General features: G+C 34.9%; 1 protein-coding gene across 5 annotated transcripts in view; it reads right to left on the minus strand.

Annotated features, from left to right (window-relative positions):
- Positions 1 to 12,579, minus strand: part of LOC129718983 (eye-specific diacylglycerol kinase) — a 431,099-nt gene that overhangs the window by 9,425 nt on the left and 409,095 nt on the right. For all 5 annotated transcript variants that reach the window (XM_055670277.1, XM_055670281.1, XM_055670276.1 and 2 more), the window contains 2 exons: positions 6,981 to 7,044; positions 6,469 to 6,626 (listed from right to left, as the gene is read on the minus strand). In XM_055670277.1, the coding sequence (XP_055526252.1) occupies positions 6,469 to 6,626; positions 6,981 to 7,044 (222 nt within the window). The remainder of the gene's footprint in view (positions 1 to 6,468; positions 6,627 to 6,980; positions 7,045 to 12,579) is intronic.

Genomic DNA, 12,579 nt, shown 5'->3' on the forward strand with positions numbered 1-12,579 from the left:
ATAACGGCGCCGGCCACGTCACTGCAATCAGCTAAGAAGAGATAAGAGATATGTTAGTGTGACCCCTGCTGCTTGGAAAGCGTGTACATCACTGCATTTTCTCAAAGATGACAGTAAGGAATTTTTTTTAGTAGGGAAGGGTAAACGTTGGATCAGGATTCATCTTGATGAGTGATGCGATCACATGGGCGATTCTGTTCTATCGATTGCGACAGCGACGACGCGCGTCCATCTTTGACCGACCCCAGAGACGTATAAAGTTATTACATTACAAAAAACGGAGCGATGGATATGTGTATCACGGTTCTATCGATGCGAGAGCGACGTTGTCTCAGAAGCATACATTGGTTCTCTACCCCATCGTGAGAAAGCAAACACTTGGTCCGGATAAGTGAGGTTAGGGTGATGATGGTGATGAGGAGCCTGAGGTGGTGAGGAGCTTTATGTCTTTTGATAATCAGAAATGGCCTGCTTCTAACAAGATTCGAACTCACGACCATTCATGCATCAAAATGGACTCTGTAACCCTGCGGCTTCCGGCTCCTCTCATCCCCACGGAACCCCGCATGGTATTCATAACAACTTCAGAGTTAAAAGTAGAAGTGCCTTCGCAATACAAATCGAAATTTCTGTATGAAGTTAGTAGAAATAAGGTTTCAATTTGTACATCGTTCTTCTAATGTGTGCCTGATAGACCCAATAAACTTTAATAAAAAAATGGAAGTCTTTGAAGCGAAAGTTTTCCTGAAAATTAAAAAGTTAAATCAAATTGACACTAATTTTTTTTAAATTTTTTTTTTCGAATTTTGAGTTGTTTTAGTGTTGCACGAAAGCAACGACATAGACACTGCATACGAGCTTTTGAAGAAAAACCGCTCGCAAATGTGGAAGTAAGAGCTCGAGTATTGGCACACTATTCTCTACAGGACAAATAAGTTCAATAATTGAAATGTTTGAGATTTTTCTCTTCAAATAATACATCCGTTATAGACAAAATGCGAGAGTACTCACGAGCTTTTGAAGCAAAATGCTATAACATGGTGGTTATAACATACAGTAAAGTATTTTTCACACGATGGATACGAACCGTGCAAAAAATGTGTAAAAAAATCACGTTATTCGGAAAAACGACGTAAAGAAATCGTGTAAATAAAACGTGTAAAAATGGAACTGTGTAAAAAACACTCTCGAAATATCGTGCAAAAAAGTGTAAAAACCGCGTTATTTAAAAAAAAAAACGACGTAAAAATCGCATTATTTGGAAAATCAAGAGAAAATTAATCAACTTTCTAATTGCTTTTTTGTCCAGATAAGAACACTACCGAACTATACCAAACAGTTATATGCTTTAAAAAGCCACAGGACAAAGAACAATTAGAATTGTAAGTAGACTAGGTTTTAAAAATGTGGAACTTGTTTTTAAAATATGTGAATTGTTTAAACAATATAGTTTTCCCTGATGAAGACACCAACCGGTGTCGAAACGTTGGACGAAATTAAATAATTGGTTATAAAATTAAAGGCCGCTTAGCCGAAATATCCCGACAAGAACAGTTTAGTTAGTGTTGGAGCAATCACTGCCACAATAAAAAAAAAAAAAAAAAAAAAAAAATGAACACAAACAAAACCGAAGCCACCTTCCACTTATCTAATGGTCCTTTTCAGTGCCACCACTCTTGCTCACTGTGTTGTTCGTGAATGAATAAAAGCTCCTCGTTGTTCTACTTTAATAATCCGGTTGTGTGTCGGCTATAACCTTTTTTTTTGTTTTCTTTTCTTTTTCCCGTTTCTTTTTCTTCTGTCGCACTCGGCCTTTTTCTCATTTTTTTAGAATTTCTGTTTTCTTCTCCTCCTATTTTATGTTTTTTTATGATTCTTTGTTACTTTTTTTGACTGTTTTCACGTAAATTGTATATTGTTTGTTTATTTTTATATTTTATTGGATAAATCATCTTTTAGGTTTTCTATTTTCCTCTTATCTGGCTATCTGGGTTTTATATTTATCAATTTTTTGTTTGGTTTTTTGTTTTTCAATTTTATAAGAATTAAGATAAGGTTAGTAAATAATAGAAAAGAGTAGCGAAATCTCAGATGGTTTTGTTTTCTGTTGTTTATTTGTTTTTGTTTATTTGTTTTATTCATGATTCATATTTTTTGGTTTATTAATTTTTTTCTTTCGTTTTTTGTTTGGGTTTTAAATTTTTATCGGTTTTTCTAACTTTCTCCATTATTTTGTTTTCCCGGTTCATAATTTTTTGTTTTGTTTTGTTTTTTTTTTTTCATTCTGCTTTTCTATTCTTCTGCAACCCTATTTCACTTTTTTACTCCGTTCCGTCATTGTGTTATTGACTTTTATCTGCTTTCAGTTTTATTCTTATTTGATTTTTGAGTTCAAACTCTTCTGTTTTTCTGTTCTATTTGAATTATTAAGCTTCATCATTTTTTTTCGATTAATTTTTTTCTATTGCTGTTTTCTGATGATTCCAAATTTTCACTTCACTATTATTCCTTTTTTGGACTCCTTGTATCTCTATTTTTTTCAGCTAAAATTTTTGTTAGTTCTCCATTCATTCATTTTTATGTTATATTTTCTGTTTAATAACTTCCATCTCCGTTGTAAAATTCAAATGCTTTGCAACAATGGTTTTCCAATCTTTAAATTGATTTTCGTTTTTATTTTTATATTGTACTCTCTGTTTCGGCGTTGCTTGTTTACTCGGTTCGTTTTTGTTTTGGTTTTCCTGCTGGTTTTCTTTTTTAATTTCATTGTTTTTTGTTTTAGAACTTCATTAGGACAATTTTGAGTTTTGAAGTTTGGAAAGAAGACAATCAAATTGTTCTCGTGTCGGATGGAAGCAGATACCACGAGGGTGCAACTGTTGCGTGTTACATATTGTCGATGTGCGGCTGGTTAACGTTAACTGGTGGCAGACATGAATATGAACATGGAAATTCTGCCGTGATAATAAACTAGAATCTTTTTTTTTTTCAAGACGTTTACTGTATCCTTTTTAGTTCAGCACTGTTGGCAGGAAATGCCGGGCTTTTCTGTTTGAAATCACAGTAACATCGAATTGTGGTAAACATCGCACTACTGACTTTTAATCACAGTTTCACTTCAATAAAAACTTTCATTATGCTCTTCCAAATGCATGGCCTCGAAATAGGCCGATTAATGGAATTGCATTTGTTATGCGGTAAATTTCAGTTATCTCATAAATGCATCATGCTCAGACCGCGTATGATCGTGTCTTGGATACCTCTGCCGTAATTTTTCTAAATGCTGCCAGACTTTTTCTTGTCTAGGCTTAAGTTTATGTTTTAACTTTTAACGCTCTTCAGATATTTTTGCTATATTTGCCATGTTTGTCATTTTGGGTATTCTGTTTATTGTTTGCCATGTTTAATTCTCAGTTTGGTTTAAACGGGTTTCTGGTAACACTGTATTTTTTGTGTTTTCGGTTGATGTTTCTCTGTTGGTGTTTTTTTACTCGGTTTTCTATTTCCATTTTTTCCTTTTCAATTTTGTTCATGTTTGAAAACTGGTAGATTTTTCTTTGTTTTTAAGCTATCCAGTCTATCTGTTCATTTCTTTTTATCGTTTTTTCCATTTCTGTTTTGATTTTATGTTGGTTCATATTTTATTTTATTTTTCCGTACTTTTTGTATATTTTGATCTTTTCTTATTTTTTTTAAATTTTCGTCTTTTTGAATTTTATAATTTATTATTCCTAGAACTTTGTAATTCTGTAGTTTCGTGTTCTCGGGTATTTCTTGCCACTTTATTGTCAACTTTAGGTAAGTGTTCTTTCATGATTTGTTTTTTACTTTTTTTGTTCTCTGTTGCTATCTTGGAAACACTTTTTTCATGTATTTTGGCACTTTTCCATCTTTTTTTTTATTTTCGAAACAGTTTTTACATCAATCTGATCAATTCTTTATACATTTGTTTTGTTATTTATTCGGCACATTCATTTTACGCATTTTACTTCAAGCACAGGTTAAACTGTTTTATGTTTATAAATACTGGCCATTTTTGACCTTTTTAAGGAAATATTTCGACAACTTTCGTAAAAACATACAGTACTGGACAAAAAGAAGTACGCACCCACTATCCTAATGTTGAACTCCCTGTATCTTTTTTAATATAAGGTATATGAACTCGATGAATTCGGATAAGTTGTAGTATTTCTTATATACTAACGATTGGTATAATAATATTGTCGAAGAATTGCATATTAAATTCACACTTCAGCATAATTGTAATTAAGCTCTATTTTCGCTTGGTCAAAATAAAGTACGCATTCTTTATATCATCATCAGTTTACTATTTCTCAGCTCAGATAATTTATTTTCTAATGTGTCCTACTCCTCGTAAGTCCAATAAGATTCCTATTGCTGCAGAGAAACGTCGAAACAATGTGTTTGATTATTTGTTTATCATTATTAATGCGCGGTACAATCGCGTCAGGAAGGTCTTTCTTATAGAGAAATTGCTCGAAAATACGATTTAAGTGAAGCAGGAGCACGAAAAATATGCAAAAAGCATGGAGAACTGGGAAGCGTAGCCGATCGGACCGGTAGAGGAAGGAAGCGGAAAACTACAACTAGCGATGATCGAACTAGGAATTTCTCGAGAAGTGGCAAAAAATCCTCTCGTTACCAGCCGAGTGATTCGTGAAAATGCTGATTTAAATATCTCTGAACGAACTGTGCGCAGAAGACTACAGGAAATGGGTTATAAGAGTGGATTTGCCCAACGAAGACCTTTGATTCGAAAGGTTGACAGGTTTGTTTACTTCGTATTCAGCATACATATTTGGCTGAGGTTTATTTCTGCAGAATCAAACGCCTCAAATTCGCTCAAAAATACATCGACAAGCCGATAGAGTTCTGGAAACAGGTTATCTGGAGCGATGGAAGTAAATTTGAACTCTTTAGCCACAAACAACGAGCACGAGTTTGGACGTAACCTGGTGAGAAACTTGCCGATAAAAATATTCAGAAGACGGTCGAGCCCGGAGGTGGCAGTATCATGGTGTGGGGGTGCTTTGCTTGGTCGGGTGTTGGTAATATTGAAAAAAATGATGGCATAATGACGGCAGACTATTACATCAGCATTTTAGAGAGATATCTTACAGAGTCGGCGCGAAAGGTTGGCTTAGAGAAGAAGTTCACTTTTCAACAAAACAACACTGCTTATTTCCGTGCTTCACGTATCAAGCTATTGGAATGGCCATCACAAAGCCCGGACTTGAATCCGATAGAAAATTTGTGGTCGATTTTGGATCAAAATGTCGACAAGGGAGATGTCACCAACCGCGACAAACTGTTTGAAGCTTTGGAAAAAGCTTGGACAAATATCGACTCCCAACATATTGAAAACCTTGTTGAAAGTATGCCTCGACGCCTGCAATCCGTGATCGAAGCAAAAGGTGGCCAAATTAAATACTAAAATAAAGAAAAATCAGTTTGAACGTTGAATCACTATAATGCGTACTTTATTTTGTCCACAAGAAAAATGACAATTTCCAATTATAAGCTCTTTTTATGTTTATATGTCGTTCTCATGTCACTTTATCTAACATTTTTCGAAAGTACACCTCCAGTACTGTCTTTTGTTAGAACACTTTGATTATCCATCTGCCTTAGATTCTACTTAAATCAAGAAAGTTTGAACATATCACAGGTGCGTACTTTTTTTTGTCCAGTACTGTAATATGTTCTGACACTTCGATGACATTTTTGACAATTTTTGAGCACTCCCCCTTTTTTTAATTCCCTCATGCATGTTTGGCACTGTTTTGATATTCTCTCGCCGATTTTGTTTGCTATTCCTGAAATTGAATATTTTCAGGATCCAAAATGAAAACATCTCAAATTTTGAAATACATTTCATTGTAATTTCAAAAAACGAAATTTCGAATTTAATTGGTTAAATTCGAACGCCCAAGTAAACATTTTCAATTTTCAACTTCGAATTCAAATCTCATAATTCGTTTCTTATAATTTTGTTTCGCGTAGAACTTACGTACGTTTGGTAAATTTTCTGTTTCTAACTGATGCTTTCTGATGCTAAATTTAAAACTGTAAACGGTCCTATTTATTTTGAAATCTGGATTTCAATGTTAAATTAAAATTTAATATTTGGGTTTATTCAATATTTTAAGTTCATTCAACTTTTGAGGCTCGAAAAAAAATAATCATTTCGGAAAAATAAAACGAAATTGATTTTCTTCTAATTATTATAGGCCAGGTTTGAAATAAAAACGCTTTTCGTAGAATCTCGCGAAACTCAACCAAGCACGAAATAAATTTGATTACAGCTACGGCGGGTTAATTTTTGCCACGAAATAACAGCACTTTCGTTTCCCAGAAGACTTCACTGTCTCACAATATGTTACGTGCCTAGCAAGAGACTCGAAGACCTAGAATACTAAGAATGGAGAAGAAAAATAAATGACTCACGTTTCGTTGTCGATCATGTTAACGATGGTGTTGGGCGCGTACGAGATCAAATATCGCACGATGTCCTTGTGGCCGTAGCGTGCCGCGTAGTGCAGCGCCGTCTGACCCCCGGAATCGATCGATAGCAGCGAGAAGCCCTGCATGTGGAGATCTTTTAGCTTTGGAAAAGAATAGAAAAAATTACCAAATGAATTTTATCGTTTTTTTTTTTCAGGGAGTTAATTGCGTGACGGCAGTCAATTAGTTGCTTGAATGATTTTTGAACAGCAGCTCAACTCAACAATAATCGGAAGTGGGATTACCAGAAAAACTTCGCGAGTTAAGTCCGGCACGACAAGAGTCACAAAGCCCGGAAGCAATAAACACAGAGCAGAAGTTTTCCCTTCGGGCGTTGAGAAGATTGCAGATCCATCGGAAACGGAAGCACTGTCAGAGCTAGCTTTCGAATAAACTGAAAACTACACTGAGGAGAAAGCAAGCGATTTTTACGCCGGAGTGAAGCTCTTACTTACCATCACTAAATCGCCGGTTTTAGCAGCCTTGATTACCGCATCCGTTGTCTTCTCCAGCAGATTGCTGCTCGTGGCATGGGAAGCGGAGTGGTCGAAATTCCCACGGACCAGATTCCGGTGCGTTGTTGTGTTTTCCACACCCCCAGAGAGACAGAGAGAGGCAGAGTTATGCAAATGTTTGAACAGGCGTCCGTACAAGTGGTCCAGTTGTGGCCGGTGGTGTGGGTTTGACGGTTTCCACCGATCGGCGGCAAAACAATTTCCGGGTGAGAGAGAGAGAGAAAGGGAAGTGAAATGTAAAAGCAGGTGTACAAATTAATTTACGCCAGTGTCGCCACTGCACCCACCGCCCGTAATCCGAAGCTAACAGTTAGTTTACTTGCTACGAAGGGGGTTTGATATTATTTACATTATCAGAAGCAGCAAGTCGGAAAGTGGATCGGATGCAGCATGCAAAACACAAAGCACAGAACCGGGACGTTACTCTCAACAGACAAGCGGACGTCGTTCGCCTGGAGATTGGTGCGAGAGACGGGATGCACATAATCTACATAATTCATGCTTGCTTTCGATCGCCATCGCCGGGAACGGTAAGCATTATATTATTACACAGTTTTATTCTAGGTAGAGGTACATTCGAGCAAAACACAGTGATTAAAAGCATTTTCGCGAAACCTAACACTGTTGCTGCCCGTTGCCGTTTTTGCTTTCGCATTGGTCAGCGGATTCGGGCTTATGAATTTTTAATGTATAGATGATACTGGAATTATGTTTGTTGAATTCTTTGTCTGGCAGTAGCGTATTATTCCGTTATGAGTTCTCGGAGCTCCGGACGCATATTTTTGGTTTTTTTGGTGGAATAATTCTGCTTGGGGAAAAATCAGCAGCAGCTTTCAGTGAAATGCAAAACAAATCCATTGAAAATTTATACCTTTTTTATGGTAAACGAAATAGCTTTTCAGGTTTGCTTCAGATCGGAGAAATGGTGACCGATAATGTTTCTTTTTTTTTTTCTCGAAACCGATGGGACAAACAAAAAGCTGTTCAACAGGCGAGAATGATTTTGAAAGCTGAATTGACACGAAATAAAAACTCAACTGACTCTGAGCTAAAACTGAATCAAAACTAAATTGAAATTAAGCTGCAACTTATTTGAAACTAAAAAGCAATTGAACTAAAAGTGCACTGTAGCCGAACTCGAACTAAACTATAACTAAACCCGCACAGAAACTAAATTGAAACCTAGTTGAAAATAACTATTTTTCCCTTTTTAAATATTTTTTTTTAAATTTTCTGTTGATTTTTAATGTTTTATATTGTAAATCCGACGGCTTTTGGAAACTTTAAAAATGTCTAGTAACATTATGCGAAAAATATCGAACAGAACAAAAATATGACAACAAACGTGAATGTCTCCAACAATCTCATAACTGTGAGAAAACCAGAATGAAAAAATGTCAAAGATGACATTAAAAACAGAAAAGACATAAATAGTGAATATTCATGACTTTTCTAACTATTTTCGACACTTTAAACACTTTTGGTGTCTTTCTGTTTTTTTGTTGTTTAGTTTTTTATCGTTTTTGATTTTTACTTTGAATTTTTTTTGTTGTGACACTAATAACATTTATGACGTTTATAACATTCAAGACATTTAAGCTAAATTTAAAATTTTATCATTTGCCACAAATTATTGACAATCAACAAAGTTTGACATAAAAAAAAACAACGATTCTGACATTTTTAACGTTTTTCTATATTTTAAAAGTTTTACTGTGTTTGATTTGCTCTACATTTCTGACTTTTTTTATATTTGGCATCATTGTTGTACGTTCTTTACACTTTACGCTTTTCGATATTTATGGCTGATCCGGTTTTTGGTGTTATTTTTTGTGGTATAAAGTTTTGTATATTTCTAGACATTTTAACATTTTGTAAATTTTTGTAATTGTTTTTGATATTTGGCTGACATTTTTTGTGTTTTTATATTTTTTCTTTCTTTTTTAGACACATATTATAATTGATTTTGGTCAGTTTTTTTGTTATCAAACATAGGTAAGAAGTACAACAACAGTGGCGGAACTAGACCGACGGAAAATAAGCGAGAATAAAAAAAAAGTACAATAAAATGCATCAATTTTATTGTACTTCTTAACTTTGTTTGATTTTGGAAGTTTAGAACGTTTTTCACAATTTTGAACTATTTTCACATTATTGAAATTGTTTCGTTTTGTCTCCTTTTATATTTTCAACTTTAATACATTTATACATACTTTTTGATATTTCTGTGTGTACTCTTATTTTTTTTAGTAGACTGCGTAACAGTAACAGATCTCTGCAACCGTTCCATTTTTGCAGTGAAAATTGCGAATGATTCCGCTGATAGTAACCGAGATCACATCTGGAAGTTCGCGTCCGGTGAGAGAGCTCCGACTGAAAGTTTCGATCACACGCAGACCTTAGATATACCGTACGTAGATGTGTGATCGAGGTGTGTTAGAAACGGGACGCAAGAGTAGAGGGTGATACTATTCTGGACTCTGGGAACGTACCTTCCCAGCAGTTTAACCAAATAAAACACCAACGGAGATTGCGGGTTCAAGTCCCGTCTGGTTGAGGTATAATTTTTTCACAGCCTAGTCAACAAAAACAGGACAAAAATTACTGAAAGACTTTCGTTTTCTTGTCGCTGTTGTAACTTAGAAGGTTCTCTACGATAGGACTTCTAGGTTGCATGCTCTTGCTAGATCGTTGGACATGTTCGTTTCCGTTTCTGATCTGCTGCGAAGGCCCCGAAGTAGGTACCCTTTCCATGACCTGAACGAAAGGTGTGTTGACGGAGTTCGAGGAGACCGTTAGTGTCTAGAAAATAGTTCAAGCATCTGTTGACTATTTCTGCAATGGTCTTCGATACACAGCTCGTTAATGAAAACGGTCTAAAGCCAGCGGGTCCAAGTTTTTACAGTATTGTTTGGGGATGGGGGTATTCAAGCTGTGCCTTCAGCTCTGTAAAAGCGGTTGAAGAGTAGAAGCAAACAATTTTTTCACGGTCACTGTTGGTAGCAATGGAGAATGGAGAATTGCCCCAAAACCACTTCTGAAGGCCAGAAAAGGTCAAAATAGAAAATGATCCCAAATTAAGCTCAGAATCGTCAAAAACCCCTTCTAAAGGCCAGAAAAGGCCAAAATAGAAAATGATCCCAAATTAGGATCAGAATGGCCAAAACTCCTTTTAAAGGCCAGGAAAGGCCAAAACAGAAAATGATCCCAAATTAAGCTCAGAAAACACCTTCTAAAGGCCAGAAAAGGCCAAAATAGAAAATGATCCAAAATTAGGCTCATAATGGCCAAAAACCTCTTCTAAAGACCAGAAAAGCCCAAAATAGAAAATGATCCCAAATTAAGGTCAGAACCGTCAAAAACCCCTTCTAAAGGCCAGAAAAGGCCAAAATAGAAAATGATCCCAAATTAGGATCAGAATGGCCAAAACTCCTTTTAAAGGCCAGGAAAGGCCAAAACAGAAAATGATCCCAAATTAATCTCAGAAAATCCCTTCTAAAGGCCAGGAAAGGCCAAAACAGAAAATGATCCCAAATTAAGCTCAGAAAGCACCTTCTAAAGGCCAGAAAAGGGCAAAATAGAAAATGATCCCAACTTTAGCTCAAAATCGCCAAAAAAAATCCTTCTAAAGGCCAGAAAAGGCCGAAATAGAAAATGATCCCAAGTTAAGCACAAAATCGCCGAAACCCCCTTCTAAAGGCCAGAAACAGCCAAAATAGAAAATATTCCCAAATTAAGCTCAGAATAGCCAAAAACCTCTTTTAAAGGCCAAAATAGAAAATGATAACAAATTAAACTCAGAATCACCGAAAACCCTTCTAAAGGCCAGAAAAGGCCAAAATAGATAATGATCCCAAATTGAGTCAAAATTGTCAATAAGATAGAAGTCATAAAAGGTGAAAAAGCAAAATAAAATAACAAAATACGAAAATAAATCGCAAATGTCAAAACAGATAAAAAAGTATCAAAAAATGTCAAAAACCGAATATGTAAAATAAGCATGAAATGTCGTTGAAAGTACCGAAAAATGTCTATGAAAGATGTTGCCAAAAAAGAAATTTTAAAATGAGTAGAAATGTATTAAAAAAAATCTAATATCAAAAATTTTAGTAATGGTCAAATGTATTGAAAAAGATCAGTTATGTGAAAAAAAATCAAAATAATTAGATACATGTCAAAAGAATGGAAAGTTGATAATGCCAAAAATATCATGAATATCAAAATTAAAATAAAATATTTTTAAAATTACAAGAATTTAAAAAGGAAAAACAAATAAAAAAAATGAATCAAAATTGTTAATTAAGTCCAAATGTTTTGAAAATTATTGAGCCAGATCGAGTGTTTAACAAAATATCGGAAAAGAAAATCGGAAATGTCTACAAAACATGTATAGTACGTACAAAAAGTAGAAAAGGGATAAAATTTTGAAAATGTCAAATACGTTTAAAATGCTAAAAAGATAAAAAAATGTTATAAAAGATGACAAAAAGAGCAAAAATCAAAAAAGATAGAAAATATTAACGAAAAAGATGATTTCCAAACAGAGCAAAACAGATAAAATGATGAAAAATGTTTGAGAAACTTTAAATATCTTTTGAGATAAAAAAAAAAAAAAAAATTCTAACTAATTATGATCTTTTTCCGCCAAAAACCTTACAAAACTTGCTTTAATTTGAAATAATCAGTAAGTTATTTTGATATTTTAACTATTAACGAGAACAAGTTTAGAGCACAAGTTGATACAAAAGGTGCGTAACAAAATATCAAGATTTGTTATCATCCTGATATTTTTGACTGATCGGGTAATTCATTTAATTCCATCTCGTGACTTCAACTACCAAGAAAATTGCAGTGAATTTAGACGAAATTAAGCCGCAACGCGGCGCTGGTGTTAGTTGAGTATTTTGAATTCAATTTATCTCGAGAAACTCAGGGAGTTGCTATCTCCGGCAAAGTTGTTGAGGAGGTCAAAAGCTTTTAGTTGTAAACGCTAACTTCGACCGCAACGCGGCCTTAGTGCATAAGAGGCTTTGAGTATTTTCAACCTATTTTATTTTGCGGCTCATTTAAAAAGTTGCCGTCTTTCGCATAGTTGTTCAGGAAGTCACAAAGTTTGTTTTGAAATTTAGTTACTACGAGTGTTATGAACTTAATTTTTTTAGAGAATCCAACGAAAAAAATTTCTCAGAAGAAATTACATAACAGGTGTTGACTGTAATGCTCGAACAGGAAAAAATTAACGATTTCAGCTGTCAAACCATCTCGGTGAATTTTGGTGCCCCGAATGTATACACAAGTGGGTCAAAAGTCTCCACCAAGTTCCCCTCCACTCACCATGAAAGTAAACCATGCGCTCCCTTTCAGTGTCAAATCAATGGAGACGCCGAGTTAACCTTTGTACAGTGTTATTAAAAAACGAATCTAGGGGAAAATGTTGATCTAGAGCCCAATAGCAGTATTCTAGAAAAATATTTTTTCCCCTGATGAGACACTTTTTTACGTTATCAAAAATTAAGGTGACAAAAGTTTTCAATTGAAT

The sequence above is a fragment of the Wyeomyia smithii genome, chromosome 1 (assembly GCF_029784165.1).
Source record: "Wyeomyia smithii strain HCP4-BCI-WySm-NY-G18 chromosome 1, ASM2978416v1, whole genome shotgun sequence".
Lineage (NCBI taxonomy): Eukaryota > Metazoa > Arthropoda > Insecta > Diptera > Culicidae > Wyeomyia > Wyeomyia smithii.